This window comes from Mobula birostris, chromosome 10 (genome assembly GCF_030028105.1).
Source record: "Mobula birostris isolate sMobBir1 chromosome 10, sMobBir1.hap1, whole genome shotgun sequence".
Classification (NCBI taxonomy): Eukaryota; Metazoa; Chordata; class Chondrichthyes; order Myliobatiformes; family Myliobatidae; genus Mobula; species Mobula birostris.
Window position 1 is genome coordinate 119,059,147 of NC_092379.1, and position 21,814 is coordinate 119,080,960.

General features: G+C 40.4%; 1 protein-coding gene across 3 annotated transcripts in view; it reads left to right on the forward strand.

The window, feature by feature from the left end:
* The window catches only part of atp7a (ATPase copper transporting alpha), a 104,121-nt gene that overhangs the window by 33,449 nt on the left and 48,858 nt on the right, over nt 1-21,814 (forward strand). For all 3 annotated transcript variants that reach the window (XM_072270866.1, XM_072270869.1, XM_072270868.1), the window contains 7 exons: nt 5,329-5,492; nt 6,777-6,938; nt 9,981-10,057; nt 13,569-13,791; nt 16,031-16,264; nt 20,572-20,663; nt 21,159-21,286. In XM_072270866.1, coding sequence (XP_072126967.1) covers nt 5,329-5,492; nt 6,777-6,938; nt 9,981-10,057; nt 13,569-13,791; nt 16,031-16,264; nt 20,572-20,663; nt 21,159-21,286 — 1,080 coding nt within the window. The remainder of the gene's footprint in view (nt 1-5,328; nt 5,493-6,776; nt 6,939-9,980; nt 10,058-13,568; nt 13,792-16,030; nt 16,265-20,571; nt 20,664-21,158; nt 21,287-21,814) is intronic.

Here is a 21,814-nt window from a genome sequence, read left to right on the forward strand (position 1 = left end):
GGCTCCTCCCATCAGTCCTGCCGCCCAGCATTCGCTCGGTGGAAGACAAGTTGGATTGTGTTTGTCTGCGGCTGCAGTAGCACTTGCTGAGGAACTGCTGCACTCTTGCAGAAACGTAGCTCTGGGACAACATCCCATGTACCATCGATTTTCAGGCCACTCAGGGACCTGGGCTACTATTATTATGATTTTTTTATGACTGTTTCTGCTATCGTAACTATATGTGCTGAGTGTGACTGTATGTACTGTATTTTGCACCTTGGATTTGGAGGAATGCTATTTCGTTTAGTTGTTATGTGCATGGTTGAATGACAATTAAATTTGAATTTGAACTCATAATGTTGTATTAATTGTAGAACTGCATACAATTTACTCATGTTCATCCATCTCTCTATTCCACCTAAAATACTTTGGTGTATGGACTGTATGTATTTCTAGATTTTTCATACCATGTTAGCAGTAAAAATTGTGACCTTTATGCTCACTCTCCAGCTCTTTATTTTGATGTGCATTTTTCAGACAAGTATTTTATGGTAGTTTCAGAAGAGATGCAGCCACTTGTGGCCCCATTCATCTCTCCTTCAGTATTCCAGATCTAATAAATCTAATTTTCATGGAGAATCATGATTTCAGAATCAGACCGCTCATAACTTTCAACTGTCTGCATACGAAACCGCTAATCCAAGATTCATTTACAGCCTGGAATGTTCCACACAGCAGGCCATGAATTTTCTAACTAAAATTGCTGTTCTGGAAAAATCAAGTCTTTTCTCTTTCCAGGATACCAGTCCTCTATTTAGCACTACCCTATATAGATCTATTGCCAGACCTTGACTTAATAATTTCCTATTGATACATTATATATAAACGTTTATGAAGTTGAATATGTATATCCTGGACAAACTCAGGATATCAGGACTAATGAAGAATTTTGGCTTGAAACATCGACTGGTCTATTCCTCTCCATAGATGCTGCATTCGCCCAGCATCTTCTAGATTTCCAGCATTGCAGGATCTCTTGTGTTCTGCATTTTTCTCATGTTTTGTCTTTTTTTTAATGTACTTATGACTCATTGTCCTGTCCTCTAGACTTTATGAAACTATATTTGTGTAACTATAGCATTGAGTGCAGTGATTTTTATTTGTATCTCTTAAGTTATTAAAAACAGGATACTGATAATGTTGTTACATTTCCTCTGGTGATTAAAATATATGATAGTGAAAGTAACCTATCCTGCTGACTCAAACGCTTTTCATATGACAAGCTGTTCAATCCTGGAATAACTTTTGTGAACTTCCTTCAAATACTCTCCAATGTTAGCACATCCGTTCTAAGATAATGGGCCCAAAACTACTCTCAATTCTCCAAGTGAGGCCTCATCACTGTCTTATAAAGCCTTAACATTGCATTTGCGTTCCTCACCACTGACTCAACGTACAAATTGACCATTAGGGAATCCTGTACAAGGACTCCCAAGTCCCCTTGCACCTCAGATAACGCATACACTTCCCGACACTGTACTCCATCTGCCACTTCTTTGCCCATTCTCCTAATCTGTCTAACTCCTTCTGTAGTCTCTTTACTTCCTCAAAACTACCTACCTCTCCACCTATCTTCATATTGTTTGCAAACTTGGCCACAAAGCTATGAATTCCGTCATCCAAATCATTGACATATAACTTAAAAAGAAGAGGTCCCAACCCAGATCCCTCTGGAACACCACTAATCACCGGCAGCCAACCAAAAAAGGCTCCCTTTTATTCCCACTCTTGGCCTCCTGCCAATGCTTTATCCATGCTAGTATCTTTCCTGTAATACCTTGGGCTCTTAATTTGTTAAGCATTCTCAGGTTAAGGAAACCATGCAGACTATGGCCTGTTTTATCATGAGACTCCAAATACACTGAAACTACATCCTGAACAATTGACTCCAACATCTTCCCAACCACGGAGGTCAGACTAAGTAGCCTATAATTTCCTTTCTTCTGCCTCTCTCCTTTCTGGAAGAGAAGACTGAAATTTGCTATTTTCCATTCTCCAGGAACTATGCCAGAATCAATTGATTCATTGTGGGCTGAATGGCTTAAATCTGCTCCTATGTCTTATGGTCTAAAGATCATTACTAATGCCTCCACTATCTCTTCAGCCACCTTTTTCAGAACCCTGAGGTGTATACCATCTGGTCTAGGTGGCTTATCTACCTTCAGACCTTTCAGTTTCCCAAGAAGGTCCTCCCTAATAATGACAACCTCACACACATCTGCTCCCTGACACTCTTGAACTTGCAGCTTACTGTTCATGTCTTCCACAGTGAAGAATGATGCAAAATACTTATTCGTTTCATCCCTATTTCCTTGTCCCCCATTACTTCCTCTCCAGCATCATTTTACAGTGGACCGATATCTACTCTCACCTCTCTTTTACACTTTACGTATCTGAAGAAACATTTGGTATTCTCTTTAATATTATTGGCTAGCTTAACTTCATATTCCATCTTTTCTTTCTTCATAGCTTTCTAGTTGCCTTCTGTTTGCTTTTAAAAGCTTCCCAATCCTCTAACTTCCTACTAATTTTTGCTTTATTATATACTCCCTTTTTGGCTTTCATGTTGGCTTTGACTTGACGACGTCTTGTGAGCCACAGCTGTGTCATCCTGCCTTTAGAATGCTACTTCTTCTTGAAGATGTGTATATCCTACGGCTTCCAAATTGCTTCCAGAAATTCAGCCATTGTTGCTGTGCTGTCAGTCCTGTCAGTGTTCTTTTCCAATCAATTTTGGCCAGCTCCTCTCTCATTCCTCTGCAATTCCCTGTAAGTCACTAACTCAGTGATCTAGACTATTCATCCAATGAACATGTGTTCAATCACACCGTGACGATCTGGGAATATAATGTCATTTTAAAATTAGAGGCGGCGCAGTAGCGTAGTGGTTAGCACACTGTTTTGCAATACCAGTGACCTATGTTCATTTCCTGCTGGTGCCTGCAAGGAGCTATAAATTCGCTCCATGACCATGTTGGTTTCCTCCAGGTACAACAGTTTCCTCCCACAGTCCAAAGATGTACCAGGTGGTAGGTTAATTGGTCTGTTTAAATTGTCTTGTGCTTAGGCTAGGATTAAATTGGAGGATTGCTGGGCAGCGCTGTTTGAAGTGCCGGAAGGCCCTGTTCCTTGCTGTATTTCAAAAATAAATATTCTGAAGATTGGTACTAATATTGTGAAATTGTCAACATTTGTAAAGGAAAGGCCATTGTTCACATTTTTCCCTCCGGGAAATAGTTCAACAACATGCTTGACTTAATTCTGAAGTGGCTTGTTAGTTATTAAAACTATTCAACAAAAAAATCAAAGCAGACTTCTTTTGTTACTTAGAGATAAGTATTGAACACCACTTTCGCCACTGACACATATTTAAAATTAAGTTCTTTTGAAAGCTATGTTGAAATCACAGTATCTAATTTACAAATAACCCGCCTTCACAGATATGCAGGTGATCTTTCTGTGGACCAAGAACATAGAACATAGATGAGTACAGCACAGGAACAGGCCATTTGGCCCACAGTGTTGTGCTGAACCAGCTACAAAGCAAATCAAAAACTCCCCAACACTAAGCCCTGCTACCTATACCATGTCCCTATCCCTCCATCTTCCTTACAAACGTGTGCCTATCCAAATGTATCTTAAAAGCCTGTAACAATTTGCCTCTGCCACTATACCAGGCTGTGCATTCCAGACATCCATGACTCTCTGATTAAAAAAATTTACCCCTCACATCCCCCTTGAACCTATCTCCTCTCATCTTATGCATGCCCTCTGGTATTGAAAATTTCAGCCGTGGGAAACAGATACTCTGTCCATTCTATCTATGCCTCTCATAGTCTTATAAACAATCCAGAGAAAGCAATCCAAGTTTATCCAGCTTCCGCTTCCGGGACATGGTACTGGAGCATAAAAGCCAGGACCAACAGGCTCCAGGACAGCTTCTTCCACCAGGCCATCCGACTGATAAACTCATGCTGATACAACTGTACTTCTATGTTATATTGACTATCCTGTTGTACATACTATTAGTTATAAATTACTATCAATTGCATATTTAGACGAAAATGTATTGTAAAGATTTTTATACATCATGTATATGAAGGATGTAAGTAATAAAGTCAGTTCAATTCACATGATAGCACATGCCCTCTAAACCGGGCAGCCTCCTGGTAAACCTCTTCCGCATCCTCTCCAAAGCCTCAACATCCTTCCTGTAATGGGGTGACCAGAACTAGACACAATGTTCCAGGAGTGGTTTAACCAGTGTTGCAACATAACCTCCTGACTTTTGAACTCAATGCAAGCAAGCATTCCATAAAGCTTCTTAGCCACCTTATTGACCTGTGCAGTCACTTTCAAGGAGCTATGAACTTGGATCCCAAGATCTCTCTGCTCAGCAACACTGTTTAGGATCTAGCCTTTAACAGTGTACTGTCTCCTTACATTTGCGCTATTAAGGTGCAACACCTCACAATTATCTGGGTTAAATTCCACCTCCTATTTCTCTGCCCATATTTGCAACTGATCTATGTCACGCCGTATTCTTTGCCTGGCTTCAACATTATCCACACCTCCACCAATCTTGGTATCATCAGGAAATTTACTAACCCACCCAGTTACATTTTCATCCTGGTCATTTATATACATCACAAACGGCGAGGCCCCAGCGCAACTCCACTAATTACAAGCCACTAGCTCAAATAAGTCCTTTTAACCACTACCATCTGTCTTCTATGCACAAGCCAGTTCTGAATCTGAACAACCAATTCATGCACCTTAATCTTCTGAATTAGCTTTCCATGAGGGACTTGAGTAGACAACATCCACTACCCTACCCTCATCAATCTCTCTCGTCGCCTTGTTGAAAAGCTCAATCAATTTGACAAAGCACAACCTGCCACGCACAAAGCTATAATGGCTCTCCGTAATTAGGCAATGGTTCCCAAATGTTCATATATGCTATATATCCTATGCACATATATCAAGATCTGGGATGTGGAATTATCTGATATAAATTTTCTTTTTTGGTATGGACTAAACAGCTTATTTATAAGTTTTTGCTTCTGTGATTTATTTGTCTGGCATCAAGTAACTTAACTAAAGTTGGCTTTCTTGACCTCTTGCATCTTTCTTAGAGGCCTCAGTTATGAACTCCCTGGTGTTAAATTCATGTTTCGAAGTCAATGTTTTGACGGTGGTATTGTCCATTTTGAAGTTACTTTTGAAATCCACAAGTCCATACAGCATCTTGACTGACTTTCATTTTGCACTTTTGTTCCTTACAAGGTATATATTCTGTGCTGGTTGCTTTAATGGCTGGGAAAGCAGAAGTGAGGTACAACTCAGCCATCATAAACCCCCCAGACATCGCTGAGTTAATAAAGGAATTGGGGTTTGGTGCTTCTGTGCTGGAGGACAGTGATGGATCAAATGGTCATTTGGAACTAGTTGTGAGTATTCGGTTCAAATATTGTGAAAAGAATTCCTAAGTAAATTCTCTGATGTAGTAAGACATGACTGCTACCAGCCTTGCTGTGTTTCATCTTGAGAAGTACAGTAATCGTGGGCAGGGACTTTTTCTTTTCCAAGATGGTGCCAAGCTGCTGCCTCTATTGAGACTGTGGCTCTGACTTAGTTGTTTATTAAATTTTTAGGAATGGTTTTGTGGACAGAGAGCAGAGTTAGGAGTCAAGTCAGGGTTTAGGAACAGTGACTTGGGGAAATTAGAGATTGGATTAAGGTTTAGGGACAGGGATGTGGAGGAATTAGAGGTCAGATCTCTGCTCCGTGTTTTGTGTTTGAAATCCAGTGATGTGGATGAGTGATGAAGGACACCTGCAATCCGGGCTCCTGCTCCGTGTTCAAAGTCCAACAATGTCGATGGGTGATAAAAGTCATCCACAGTTCAGGCCTTCGCTCTGTGTTTGAAAGCCAATGATACGGTTAAGTGACAAAGGACATCTGCAATCCAGGCTTCAACCAGGAGCCCAGTTCAGCAGGAGGCACAAGGGCAGATTAGTTTGGACGTCTTGAGTTTGAGCCTGGAGTTCGGGGTCCTGTCATTGGCTAGTCCGGGGGTCAGTATTGAAGGTAGGAGCCTGACAGTCGTTCGGGTTGAAGCCTGATGGCCATAGCCTGGAAACTGGAAGCTGGGGGCTTGTACTGGAGTTGGGGGGCTGGACTGTCCATGTCTGTACGTGAGTGGGAGTAAGGAAAGGAGCCTGTTTTACTGTTGTCGTTTTGTTGCTTGTTGTGTTCTGTGTTGTCCAGCCAACCATTGTGGGCATGCCAGAAGGTGTGGCAATACTTGCAAATCCCTAAATTGTGATGGTTGTTAACACGAATGACGCATTTCCCTGTATATTTCGATGTACATGTGATAAACACATTGGTAAAATTTTGGATCTGAAGGAGCTGTTACATCATGTTTCATTTGAATAATTGAACTTTCAAGCTAAATATTAAGTTGGTTCTAGAGATATATTGCTTCAGTTTTTTGTTGAATGAGTTTGCTTGAAGAAAAAAAAGCTCGTAATATTTTCTTTCCATCACCTACCACTACTCCACTCACTTCCTTGATGTATAAAAATATCATAGTTGCAGTGCCATGGGTGCTGACTGTAGTCTAGAAATAAGCACCATTAGAATGGCATGGGTTTGGTTTGAAGAAAACATTTAAAATTTTACTCCTAAATACTAACTTAGCCAAGTCTTTTTTAAAATTTTCTATCTAGGTGCGAGGAATGACCTGTGCTTCATGTGTTCATAATATTGAATCAACACTCATGAAAACCAAAGGTATTTTGTATACATCAGTAGCCCTGGCGACTAATAAAGCTCATGTTAAGTTTGATCCTGAGTGTATCGGACCTCGCGATATCATAAAAATTATAGAGGTGAATTTTTATTTTTTAATATCTTGTGCTACATTTGAATCTACTTTATTTATATTTTATAGCTGAGTTTATAATGTTTGTCTCTTGATTATGCTGTGGTATAGATTAGAAATTTCCCAATTATACTTCTGTTTGGTTGTGTTATCATGGATGAGGAGTGCTTTATAGGCACTCAGGTGGAAAAACTTTTTTATCTGTTCTAACAGAAGTTTGCTAATGATGCTGCACTAGTAGCCCAGAGAGGGGATCACTTTAATCATAGTCATAGTCATACTTTATTAATCCTGGGGGAAATTGGTTTTCGTTACAGTTGCACCATAAATAATTAAATATTAATAAAACCATAAATAATTAAATAGTAATATGTAAATTATGCCAGGAAATAAGTCCAGGACCAGCCTATTGGCTCAGGGTGTCTGACCCTCCAAGGGAGGAGTTGTAAAGTTTGATGGCCACAGGCAGGAATGACTTCCTATGACGCTCTGTGTTGCATCTCAGTGGATTGAGTCTTTGGCTGAATGTACACCTGTGCCCAACCAGTACATTATATAGTGGATGGGAGACATTGTCCAAGATGGCATACAACTTGGACAGCATCCTCTTTACAGACACCACTGTCAGAGAGTCCAGTTCCATCCCCACAACATTACTGGCCTTACGAATGAGTTTGTTGATTCTGTTGGTGTTTGCTACCCTCGGCCTGCTGCCCCAGCACACAACAGCAAACATGATCGCCCTGGCCACCACAGATTCGTAGAACATCCTCAGCATCGTCCGGCAGATGTTAAAGGACCTCAGTCTCTCAGGAAATAGAGACGGCTCTGACCCTTCTTGTAGACAGCCTCAGTGTTCTTTGACCAGTCCAGTTTATTGTCAATTCGTATCCCCAGGTATTTGTAATCCTCCACCATGTCCACACTGACCCCACTGGATGGAAACAGGGGTCGCCGGTACCTTAGCTCTCCTCAGGTCTACCACCAGCTCCTTAGTCTTCTTCACATTAAGCTGCAGATAATTCTGCTCACACCATGTGACAGTTTCCTACCATAGTCCTGTACTCAGCCTCATCTCCCTTGCTGATGCATCCAACTATGGCAGAGTCATCCGAAAACTTCTGAAGATGACAAGACTCTGTGCAGTAGTTGAAGTCCGAGGTGTAAATGGTGAAGAGAAAGGGAGACAAGACAGTCCCCTGTGGAGCCCCAGTGCTGCTGATCACTCTGTCGGACACACAGTGTTGCAAGCACACGTACTGTGGTCTGCCAGTCAGGTAATCAAGAATCCATGACACCAGGAAAGCGTCCACCTGCATCTCTGTCAGCTTCTTCCCCAGCAGAGCAGGGCGGATGGTGTTGAACGCACTGGAGAAGTCAAAAAACATGACCCTCACAGTGCTCGCTGGCTTGTCCAGGTGGGCATAGACACGGTTCAGCAGGTAGACAGTGGCATCCTCAACTCCTAGTCAGGGCTGGTAGGCGAACTGGAGGGGATCTAAGTGTGGCCTGACCATAGGCAGGAGCAGCTCCAGAACAAGTCTCTCCAGGATCTTTATGATGTGGGAGGTCAATGCCACCGGTCTGTAGTCATTGAGGCCACTGGGGCGTGGCGTCTTCAGCACAGGGATGAGACAGGATGTCTTCCACAGCACAGGAAACCTCCGGAGCCTCAGGCTCAGGTTGAATACATGGCGAAGTACTCCACACAGCTGAGGAGCACAGGCTTTGAGCACCCTGGTACTGACACCATCCGGTCCTGCAGCGCTGCTCGCGTTGAGAGGTTTCAGCTGTCTTCTCACCTGTTCAGCTGTGAAGCCCACCGTGGTGGTTTCATGTGGGGAAGGGGTATAGTCATGAGAGCAGGCTGGGGGACTGTGAGGAGGGGTAGGAGGGGAGACTGGAATATGTGTTGGTTGGGGGCTGACAACAGATGACTCATGTGGGGGATGGGCAGGGGCCACAATGTCAAATCTGTTAAAGAACAGGTTAAGTTCGTTGGCCCTGTCCACACTGCCTTCAGCTCCTCTGTTGCTAGTTTGCCGGAACCCAGTGATGGTCCTCATCCCACTCCAGACCCCTCTCATGTTGTTCTGCTGGAGTTTCCACTCAAGCTTCCTCCTGTACCTGTCGTTAGCCTCCCTGATCCTGGCTTTCAGGTCCCTCTGTATTGCCCTCAGCTCCTCCCTATTTCCATCTCTAAACACCCTCTTTTTAGCGTTCAGGATGTCCTTAATGTCCTTTGTTACCCATGTTACCCATAAGTGGATGTTGGATCATCTTGTTGGATCATGACTGCACCTTGTTAAAAAAGCAATTGTTTGAAGTTACTGACAATGTAAGCAACTAGCAAATTTCTTTAGAGTAATTGAAAGTCGAAATTACTGCTGATGCTGGAAATCTGCAATAAGAATAGAAAATGATGGTCATGTAACAGGTCAGGCAGAATCTGAACCAGCCTTTGACTTGAAATGGAGTCACAAGAGATTCTGCAGATGCTAGAAATCTTGAGCAACACACACAAAATGCTGGAGGAACTCAGCATCTGTGGAGGTGAACTTCTTCAGGACTGTCTGATGGGTTTCTGCCCAAAATGGCAACTGTTTATTTCCCTCCACAGTTGATGCCCGACCAGCTGAGTTCCTCCAACATTTTGTGTGTATTGTTTTGGACCTGAAATGTTAGCTCCATTTCTCTTTCTATAGGCACTGCTTGAAGTGATGAATGTTTCAAGTACTTTCTGCTTTTATTTTAAATTTCCTGACACAATGGTTGTTGAAGAATGAAGTGTTTTGCCTGTGATCTCAATGCTCCATTAAAAATGGTCACAAACTTTGTTACTCTATTTTCAATATGCTCAATGAAAAGAAAGCTACCAGTTTTAGCTGATTAATGAAACTAATATGGGTAAATGATGTACATTAAATAATATGAATGAATTAATATTTTCAACAATGATCAAAGCCCGAGTGGAAATTCTGTTCAAGGATTGTACTAGGATGGTGTAAGCAACAAATAGATCTGAGGAATCCTGAATTTGTTTCTGTAGGGTCTAGGTTATGATGCTTCCCTAGTGAAAAAGGATCGCACTGCAAGTCATTTGGATCATCGTGAAGAAATCAGACGGTAGGGTCCATGTTCAAAATAAATGTGCAGTTAATTAAGAAATGATTTGTGTAGTCTTAAGACTCTTGTCATTTTTTAAATGATTAGATGATTCATAGTAAATTGTCCTTTCTAGTTTGTTTCTGATGGACCATGCCCATTGTCTGCCAGTATATTTTAGAGTATCACTGAGCTTGCAGCACCAAAAGAAGCCATTCAACACATTTCATTTGTATCTGCTGTCTGCAATTTAAAACTGATCTAACTCCCTCAAATATTCCTTTGTCCATATCTTCCTTCACACATTTATGAAGTTTTCTCTCAGAATTCAGTGATTTCAACTTCAGCTTATGTATCGAACAAAACATCTAATTTTCCCATGATCATTTTGTAAATAAATTTCTTCTCTTTGCTTTTGTTAATGGTTTAAATCATCAACAAAAACAAACACCAGCCAGTACCATCACGGACACCATCCTCTCTGCCATCGAGAACATCATCTCAGATGTGTAAAGACCTAAGGCCATCAGACATAGGAGCAGAATTAGGCCATTCGGCCCATCAGGTCTGCTCCACCATTCCATCATGGATGATTTATTATCCCTCTCAACCCCATTCTTTGCCTTCTCCTCGTAACATCCGATGCACTGATTAATCAAGAACCTATGAACCTCCACCTTAAGTATGTCCAATGACTTGGCTTGCACATTGTCTGAGGCAATTAATTCCACAGATTCACCAGCCTCTGGCTAAAGACTTTTTTCCTCATCTCTGTTCTAAATCAATGTCCCTCAATTCTGAGGCTATGGCCTCTGGTCCTAGACTCCCCCACTATAAGAAACATCCTCTCCCCACCCACTCTTTATAGGCCTTTCAATATTCAATAGAAACCATAGAAAAACTACAGCACAGAAACAGGCCTTTTGGCCCTTCTTGGCTGTGCCGAACCATTTTCTGCCTAGCCCCACTGACCTGCACACAGACCATATCCCTCCATACACCTCTCATCCATGTATCTGTCCAATTTATTCTTAATGTTAAAAAAGAACCCGCATTTACCACCTCGTCCGGCAGCTCATTCCATACTCCCACCACTCTCTGTGTGAAGAAGCCCCCACTAATGTTCCATTTAAACTTTTCCCCCCTCACCCTTAACCCATGTCCTCTGTTTTTTTTCTCCCCTTGCCTCAGTGGAAAAAGCCTGCTTGCATTCACTCTATCTATACCCATCATAATTTTATATACCTCTATCAAATCTCCCCTCATTCTTCTACGCTCCAGGGAATGAAGTCCTAACCTATTCAACCTTTCTCTGTAACTGAGTTTCTCAAGTCCTGGCAACATCCTTGTAAACCTTCTCTGCACTCTTTCAACCTTATTTATATCCTTCCTGTAATTTGGTGACCAAAACTGAACACAATACTCCAGATTCGGCCTCACCAATGCCTTATACAACCTCATCATAACATTCCAGCTCTTATACTCAGTTTTGGTTGCAATGAGAGCCCCTCTCATTCTTCTAAATTGTGGGTATAGTCTAAGAGCTATCAGACACTCCTCATACATTAACCTTTTAATTCCTGGGATCATTCTCATGAACCCTCACCAAAGCTAGCACATCTTTTTAGAGATAAGTGGTCCAAAATTGTTCACAATTCTCTACATGCAGTCTGACTAATGCCTTATAAAGCCTCAGCATTACACCCTTGTTTTTGTATTCTAGTCCTCTCAAAATGAATGCTAACATTGTATTTGCCTTTCTTACCACCATTTCATCCTGCAAGTTAACCTTTAGGGAATCCTGTACGAGGTCACCCAAGTCCTTCTGCACCTCTACGTTCTGAATTTTCTCCCCATTTAGAAAATAGACCGTGCCTTTATTCCTTATGCCGAAGTGCATGACCATGCACTTCTTACATTGTATTCCACCTCCCAATTCCTTGCCCATTCCCCCAATTAAGCCGTTTTGCAGATACCTTCCTTCCTCAGCACTACCTGCCCCTCCACCTATCTTCGTATCATCCGCAAACTTGGCAACAAAGCCATCAATTCCTTGATCCAAATCATTGACATGCAATGTGAAAAGGAGCAATCCTAACACCGACTCCCAACCAGACAAGGCCCCCTTTATTCCCACGCCTTGTTTCTTGCAAGTCAGCAAGTCTTCTGTCCATGCTAGTACCTTTCCTGTAATACTATGGGCTCTTATCCTGTTAAGCAGCCTCATGTGCAGCACCTTGTCAAAGGCTTTCTGACGATCCAAGTAAACAACATCCACTGACTCTCCTTTGTCTATCCTGCCTTCTATTTCCTCAAATAATTCCAACAGGCAAGGTTTCCCCTTTAGACAACCATGCTGATTTTGGCCTATTTTATCATGTGCCTCCAAATACCCAGAAACCTCATCCTTGATATTAAACTCTCAACATTGTTCCACCACTGAAGTCAGACTAACTGGCCTGTAATTTCCTTTCTTCTGCCTTCCTCCCTTCTTAAAGAGTGAAGTGACATGCAATTTTGTAGCTCCTTCTTAGTGATAGCAATGACACTCACTTCTGCCCTTTGACACTGTCTCATTTCTGTCATTCTGGTAGTATCTTCCACAGTGAAGACTGACGCAAAATACTTATTAAGTTAGTCTGCCATTTCCTGTCATCATTACTACTTCTCCATCATCCAGAGGTCCAGTATTCACTCTCGTAATTCTTTTACTCTTTATATAGCTGAAAAAAATCTTTTTGTATCCTCTTTTATATTATTGGGTAGCTTATCTTCATATTTCATCTTTTCTCTCTTTATGGCTTTTTCAGTTGCCTTCTGTTGGTTTTTAAAAGCTTCACAATCCAACAGTCATCCAGCTGCAGCTTCAGTTCCTTAACACAGTGTTTAAGGAGCTGCAGCTCGATGCACTTCATGCAGAAATAGTTAACAGGGAGATTGGAGGTCTCCCAAATTTCCTACATCTCACACAAGGAACATACCTCTACCTCTAATCCATTCTCTTGCGCACTAGCTATATACTAATAGAAAAAAAAATATTAGAAATTTTCTTTCTTACTTACTTAGAACCTCTTAAGATCAATTAAACTAAGCAATCAGGAATACTTTCCCCACCATGGTTACTAAATACTGTTGTATCGAGGTGAACAGTCTAGGCAAGATGCTAAGTAATCACTTGTGCTGCACCAAATCAGTCATACCTGTTTTCCTTGTGATTTAAGAATCAATCAGTGTTAATTTGCATCATAGCAGCACTGCAATGCTAATCAATTGTATGTCTTTAGAAATCAATAAAGTGAAAATGAAGGAAGAATATTGTGAGCATTGGATTGAAATTAACTTTTTTCTTAATGTACGGTCATTAAAATTGATTATATGTTATTGATCATGTCCTCGTCACTAAATTAGAATATTTCACCAAATTCTTCACAACTGTTTTCCTTTTCCCTTTTAAAGGCTGTATCTATTTTAATGATCTGCTAGTGATTGAGGTTTTCATCGTGATTTCTCCCCCCGCCCCTCCCCTCCGCAGATGGAAGAGATCATTTCTCATCAGTTTGTTTTTCTGCATTCCCGTGATGGTCATGATGATTTACATGATGGTTGCAGATCATGCATTCTTCAAGAGCCATCAGAATGGCTCAACTACTGATGAGTTTGAACAACACCATGCCTCAATGTTTCTGGAACAGCAGCTCCTTCCAGGGCTCTCCATTATGAATTTGCTGTCTTTCGTTCTCTGTTTTCCAGTTCAGGTGTGTATTCTTGTCTAACAGAGGTGTGCTGAATTTAGTTTTTACTGCTTAGACTGCAAAGACTATGGAAAGGAGTCATACAGCTCAACTTTTTCTTGTGTAATTTGGATAGCACCATCAATAGCCAATTTAAAACTGAGTACAGTCGACCCTCCTTATCCGTGAGGGATTGGTTCCGGGACCCCTCGCGGATACCAAAAAAACGCGGATGCTCAAGTTCCTTATTCAAGCAGTCTCAATGCGGTGGACCTTAGGACCCAGCGGAACCCCGGACCTTATTTAACCTGTCTCAGTACGGTGGGCATTAGGACCCGGTGGCGAAGCTCTGAATCTGCAGTGTTTCTGTTCCCGAAAATAATCACGATCGCGATTTAAAATAAAGTAGAAATAATAAAGTGATCAGAAAGAGGTGAAATGCCATCGGTCATTGGAAAAGCGTTAGGCTACAGTCAGTCAACGATCGGAACAACTTTAAAGGATAAAATGAGAAAGGCCCTGCCCGATTAAAGCAACAATTATTACTCAGCCACGCAGTGGTTTAATTATTGGGTTTGGGGGTTTTGGGTTTTTGATCCTCCACATCAACCCGGCAGGGATGGACAGTACGCTCAGGAGCGATCTGTCACTCGGGAACTATCTGTCACTGGATCGAACTCGGGAACTTCTGTTCTCGAGCCCGGCACTGAAACATAAGTTTCTTAAGTATTTTATTTGCAAAGAAAGGTGAAGTATATACTATATACTAAGACAAACATTTGACTAACTAATGCTAAATAATACCAGATGTACCTGTTCCGACTTACTTAGTAAGAGAACTTCCGGTTTTTTTTCGAGCCCGATCCACGATAACCTATGCATGTCCTTCCGTATACTTTAAATCATCTCTAGATTACTTATAATACCTAATACAATATAAATGCTATGTAAAATAGTTGTAATACTGCATTGTTTAGGGAATAATGACAAGAAAAAAAAGTCTGTACATGTTCGAACAAGAAGTGCTGGAAGAGCACTTCCGGGTTTTCTTAATTTGCGGTTGGTTGAATTTGCGCATGTGGAACTCACGGATAAGGAGGGCCAACTATATGTGAAACTTATTGCTTTTTATTTTACACCTTCCTTGTCTGAAGTTGTTTAATTCTTTGTAAAAAGTTTGGTGTTCTTGTTAGGAGGCCATTCATCTTGTACACATCAGAATATTTGAGCTTGGACTAGCTTTAACATCAATGTGTAACAGCCAAAACTTGAATTTAACTAGAAATCAACATTCTGGTGGAGAATGGGGAGTGCATGTGAGAACAGTTGAAGTTTCACATTAATGGTCTTTTGTTAGAAGTTGGGAGAAAAATGTAACTCTTTTAACTATGTACTGAGGCAGAGAAAAGAAGACAAGAAGGAAATTACAAAAGGATTGGTTATGTAGAATGGAAGACAAAAGGTTAAATAAAGGATAATGCAAAGCAAAACTGTGTGCTACAGACCAAGAATCTAAATGTGAACTAATCCAAATTATTTCAAAGGCTGAGCCTGGTCTTGTTTCCAAACACAAGTTTTCCTGTAGCAACATTGAATAGCAAGCACTGGTGAAAATTTGATTTTTTTTTATGCGTGTTGGGTGGTCATCTCTGTTTTCACCATTCATCAGTCAAGATGTGTTAGAATTGATTGTAGAAACCCTAGACAAAATCTAAAGTTTCTAATTCTTTGATTTAATTGTCATCAGGAAGCATCCTTTTTATGTAAAAATGTATTATTAAAATAGTATATAATTATTTACTTTCTATATTTGGCATTTTTAAAACCATAATCTTCCGACTGCACTTGTGTATTGTTCCACTGACACTATACTTGGAAAATGCAAAGGCAAATATCTTAGAACTGTGGGGTGAGAGGATGACCGTTAATCTAGTGTCTTCCATGGCCAGTATTGCTTTGCTTACCTGATATGTTGCACAGGTATAGCTTTATGTCCACTACATGAAGTGGGCATTCTCAGCAATATTGCTTTTTGGAATAAATATCAATGTGGCCACAACTGTCCTTTCAGCTTTTGTGTACAAGATCAGTGGTACAAGTTTGAAGAACTTGGGAATTCTCCTGAATGTTCTAGCATCACTTTTACTGCTTCACCAAATGTTATGATTGTCGCACACTTCTCTTTGTGGGACCCGGAAATAGCTGAGAATGTTGAATATGTTTCGTTGTTGCTGCATTTTAAAGTTATTTTTGGTTCTTTCAGTTTATAGGAGGGTGGTACTTTTATATCCAAGCATACAAGGCACTGAAACACAAAACTGCCAACATGGATGTACTGATAGTTCTTGCCACAACAGTTGCTTTCTTGTACTCCTGTATTGTACTGGCTGTTGCCATGATGGAGGAGGCCAAAGTAAATCCAGTTACCTTCTTTGATACACCACCTATGCTGTTTGTCTTCATTGGTTTGGGACGATGGCTTGAGCACATTGCTAAGGTGAGCAAAGTTGTGACTGCAATTTCATTTTTATTCTTCGTCATTTTCTTTTGTCTTGAAACTACTGATTGTGTTTTTGATACCTCTATGCAGTACCATCTTGATGGTCAGTGAGTTGAAGGGCCTGTTTCCTTGCAGAATGACTCCATGACTCTTTGATATTGGTCCCTGGCTTGATACTCGCGATAGAGTGAGGGGGGATTTCTACAATGGAGAACCTGAGGATGAGCTCAAGTAGGCTTATCACACGTGTTGGTTCATTTAACGCTTACTGGAGACCCAGTGAGGTGGATATATCTATCAGGACCTGGCAAATTTGCTCATTGGTGACGCTGCTGAACTACGTCTTGTTGAAAGTTCAAATCCCCTGGTCGGGGTATTCTGTGCTCTTTGAATTTCCAGTGCTCTTTCCTAATGCTGTTTATCATTGACAGGCACTGAATAGTTAGCATAAGGAGGGACAGGAAGTGGTATCAGGAGAAGATTTCCTTGTCCAAATTTGGCCTGATGCCATTGGACTGCATAGGGTCTGAAGCTAGTGTTGAGGGCTCCCAGGGTTCTAGCTGTCTGTATGCCATAGCACTGCATCACTGGCCTTGTTCTGCTGACAGGATGCAACATACTCACGATACAAAAGTTGGGCACGTCTCTAATGGTTTGACTGTGAGTAGAATCATAAGAGCTTATGATTCACAAGAGGTTCTGCAAATCCTGGAAATTCAAAGTAACACTTACAAAATCCTAGAGGATCTAAGTACGTCAGACAACATCTATGGAAATGAATAAATAATCGATGTTTTGGGCCATGACCCTTCCTCAGGACTGGAAAGGAAGTGGGGGGGGGTGGGAGAAAAGCCAGAATAAGGTGGCTGGGAGAGGGGACAGAGTACAAGCTAGAAGGCGATAGGTGAAGCCAAGTGGGTGGGGGAGGGAGGGGTAAAGCAAGCTGAGATGTGGTAAGTAATATTAGGTGGCATTAGAACTTACATCAGGCTACTGCCTGACCAAGCTATGTGACACCTTTCCCAATTAGACTGTAGCCCCTAGATGTTTGTGAGAAGGACTTTGTATATTTGACTTGTCTGTGGCAATGCTGTGTTCAAACAAGTCAACTAGTCTAGTTGGTTTTTTGTTTTTTTTCCTGTTTCAGTGAAGATAATGGTATAACTAAGTTATTTTAGAGGGCTTATACTGCATTGGTGGGTTTGGACTCATGTCTAGGACTGATTGGATAAAGATGGTAAATTTGAAAAACAAATAGATTTTTACAATAATCTGGCAGTTATTTTGGCCATCATTATGAAAGCTCAGTTTTCTGTTAAATGCCAGATTATTAAGTGAATTTAAGTGTAGGATTTCAGTTTTGGTAATTGGACTATTAATCCAGGTCTCTAAACCTAATGACCAAACGCTCTTGTCACTGTCACAACCATGATCAGACAGTCTGACTTGGCCATTGAATTGTAAGACCTTCTCCTTCAGTGTTTTTTCTCAACAGACAAGGAATTTTACGAGTTTGTGTTTTGAGTTTCAGAAAATGTAGCTGGCCAGAAATGACTTTCACTCAGCTGTGACGTCTCCCTGTGTGGTTCCAACACTGAAATATTAAATATCTAAATTAATCTGTCTTTGGGTATAAGATGCCCTTGTGTGCAATTTCACATGAAGGAATAAATGAGTAGATTAATCCAAGGTCACTAATTGTACATGATCTGTGAAACGAATGGAAATAAATTTCTTTGTATGTCAAACTGCATTCAAGACTCCAGTCAAAACAAATTAGGAAAAAATGTTATTTTTGAAATTAGGCCTTCTCCTTCAAATAATGCAAGAAGTTTCTGTACCTGCAATAACTCTGCCACACCTTCTGACACAGCAGATTAACAATGGAACAGAGTGAGAGATCTGAAGTTCATCCACCGCTTCAGAGCCACTCCCTGTATTCCAACAATATTATTGTATTGCAATCCACCCACAAACGTTTCGTTTACTGTGCACATTCTTTTTTTAATTTTGAGATTGCGAAAAAATGTCTAATGATTAACTAGCAACACAATTAAATTTAATGTAAGTAGGTATGTTTATCTTGATCTGATCTATGATTGTGTGCCACATGCCCACTTACTAAACCTTGCATGGAATTTCTGCAAGAATTCTTTTAAAGGAACTTGTTAGAACACCTGATAAATAGCATTATCAGCTGGTTATTCTATTTTGACAGGCTTATAGTGAATTTACTGCAAAATATCTGATGTACAATAAGGAACGCATGATCCAGAGGTCAAGATCTTTTTGCTCTATTTGATATTTTAATATTGTGAATATATTTAAATATATTAAGTTCAGACTTTAGTTGACTAAAATTGCTTATGTTCTTGTCATTATTTGCATGTAACTTGCTCATACTGATTTGCGTTTTAAATCCACTGTAAACAAAATTATTTTAAACAGATGAAGCTCAATTTAAGTAAAATATCTTGAGAATTTTTGGACCTGTCTTGTTCAGCTGCCCAATTTAATTAATATTGGCTGAATTGTAATGTCATCAGAGTATTTCTTGCTTCACCAGGTAAAGTTATGGTTATGCTGCCACTTTCTGATTGGAAATACTGCAAATCATTAATTATTATAAAATTCCCAATTTATAGAGACTTCTAATTTATTGGGCAGAAGATACAAAAGCCTGAAAGCATATACCACTAGGGTCAAGGGCAACTTCTATTCAGCTGTTATCAAACCCTTGAACGAACCTATTGTATGATAAGATGGACATTTGACCTTACAATTTACCACGTTATGATCTTGCACTTTATTGTTTACCTGCACTTTTATCTGTAACTCTTACACTTTATTCCACCTTGTTATTGTTTTACCTTGTTCTACCTCAATGTGCTGCGAAATGATTTGATCTGTATGAACAACATGTGAGATACGCTTTTCACTATATTGTGGTACAGTTGTAAGAAAAAGTTTGTGAACCCTTTGCAATTACCTAATTTTCTGCATTAATTACTCATAAAATGTTGTCTAATCCTCATCTAAGTCATAATAATAGACAAACACGATCTGTCGAAACTAATAACACACTGAAGATGATACTTTTCATGTCTTTATTGAACACATTGTTTAATCATTCACAGTCCAGGCTGAAAAAGGTACGTGAACCCTTGTATATAATAACTAGCCTCCTTTAAGAACCTCCTTTAGCAGCAATAACCTCCACCAAACATTTACTGTAGCTGCTGATCAGACTTGCACAAATGTGAGGGGGAACTTTAGATCATTCCTCCATACAAAACTGTTTCAGTTTATCAATATTTCTGGTATACCTGGCATGAACAGCCCTCTTCAGGTCATGCCACACCCTCTCAATTGGATTAAGGTCTAGACTCTGATTTGGCCATTCCAAAACACAAATTTTCTTCTTTTTAAACCATTCTGTTCTTGATTTACTCTTGTGTTTCAGATTATTGTCTTGTTGCATCATCCAATTTATATTAAGCTTCAGTTGACAGACCGCTACCGTGACATTCTCCTGTAAAATGTCTAGATACAATTTTAAATTCATTGTTCCCCTCACGATTGCAAGCTGTTCAGTCCCTGAGTGTGCAAAACGGCCACAAACCATGGTGCTCCTTCCATCATGCTTCACAGTTGGGATGAGGCTTTGGTGTTGATGTGCAGTGCCCTTTGTCCTCCAAACATAGCAGTGCGCATTTCTGTCAAAAAGTTCAACTTTTGTCTCATCTGTCCACAGAACATTGTCCCAGAAGCATTGTGGAACACCTAGGTGGTCTTTTGCAAACTTGAGGTGTGCAGCAATTTTGTTTTTGGAGACCAGTGGTTTCCTCCATAGTGTCCTTCCATGAACACCATTCATATTCAGTCTTTTTCTTATAGAGAGAGAACACATGAACAGAGATTTTAGCAAGTCCTAGAGATTTCTGCAGGTCTTTTGCTGTTATCTCAGGGTTTTTTCCCACCTCCTTCACTTGACTCCAAATAGCTTTTGTAGAAGGCATTACGCGAGGTTCACGTACTTTTTTGAACCTAGACTGTGATTGTTTAAATGGTGTACTCAGTATGGCTGAGAAGAAGTGCAATTGTTTGTGTGTTATTAGTTGAGGGAGGTTGTGCATGTCCATTATTGTGAAGTAGATGAAGATAAGACCACGTTTTATGAGTAACTAATACAGAAAACCAGGTAATTGCAAAGGACTTACAAACCTTTTCTTGCAACTATACATGTGACAATAATAAACCAATGGTAATAACAATAAAATGTACCTGCGTTGTTATTATCGCAGGGCAAGACGTCTGAAGCACTTGCAAAGCTCATGTCATTGCAGGCAACTGAGGCAACTATAGTGAAGATAAACGATGATCATTCCATTTTAAGGTGTGTGTGCATTCCCAAAAAATAGTGTAGTCGTGTACTTAAATAATCCACACAATATAAACCTGTGTATTTATATTTACCCGTGATCCTTGTGAAATATTTACCTTGTTTTGTGCGGTGGCACTATAGTTTACCAGTTAGCACAGTACTTTAATGACCCAGCTATCAGCACACCAGTTCAACTTCTGTCAGTTTCTGTAAGCAGTTTGTACATTCTTCCCATAATTGTATGTGTTTCCTCCGGGTTCTTTGGTTTCTTCCCACATTCCAGCTTATGGTTTAGTAAATTGTGCGCATGCTACATTGACACTGGAAGTGTGGTGACACTGGGCTGCCACAACACATCCTCAGCCTGTGTTGGTCACTGATGCAAATTACACATTTCACTGTATGCTTCGATGTCTCTGTGACAGTTAAAACTAAACCTGAACCTTAATCTTGCTATGTTTGAACAAATTGTAATAACTACCATTTTTTTCCATGATGATTCTGTAGTGAAGAGCAGATTGATGTGGAATTGGTACAGCGAGGAGACATTGTAAAGGTGGTCCCAGGAGGCAAATTCCCTGTGGATGGTAAAGTAATTGAGGGGCATTCAATGGCTGATGAATCTCTGATCACTGGTAAGAAGAAAAAATACTTGGAGTTTGTCAATTAGACATGAAATATAGAAGTATTTAAGTGTTTAGAGTGTGAAGGTAGAACAATTAGTAACAGCTCAAAATAGGTTCTTTAAAAGTTTTGTACTTAAGTTCAACAGTGGCTGAGGAGGTCTGGTGATCTTCGGAGCATTTCTTCCCCTAAAAGGACCTGTTTTTCTTGAAGATCTAGACTGGTTCTTATTTTCTCAGCATTGAGTCCCATGAGGGGATTGAGAATCTATAGAGTCATAGAACACCACAGCATTGAAACAGGCCTTTCATCTCATTCAGCCCATGCTGAACTGTTATTCTGCCTGGTCCCATTCGTCCGCACCTGGGCATAGGCCTCCCGTCCATATATGTACCCAAGCTCCTCTTAAATGCTGATGAGCAATATTGATGTGGCATTGTAAATAGAGCCTGTGTTAAATGGTCACTTGCCCTCCATCAATGTCAGCAAGTCTATAGTATTTACAAACAAAATTAAACTACATTTCACAAGTAATTAAT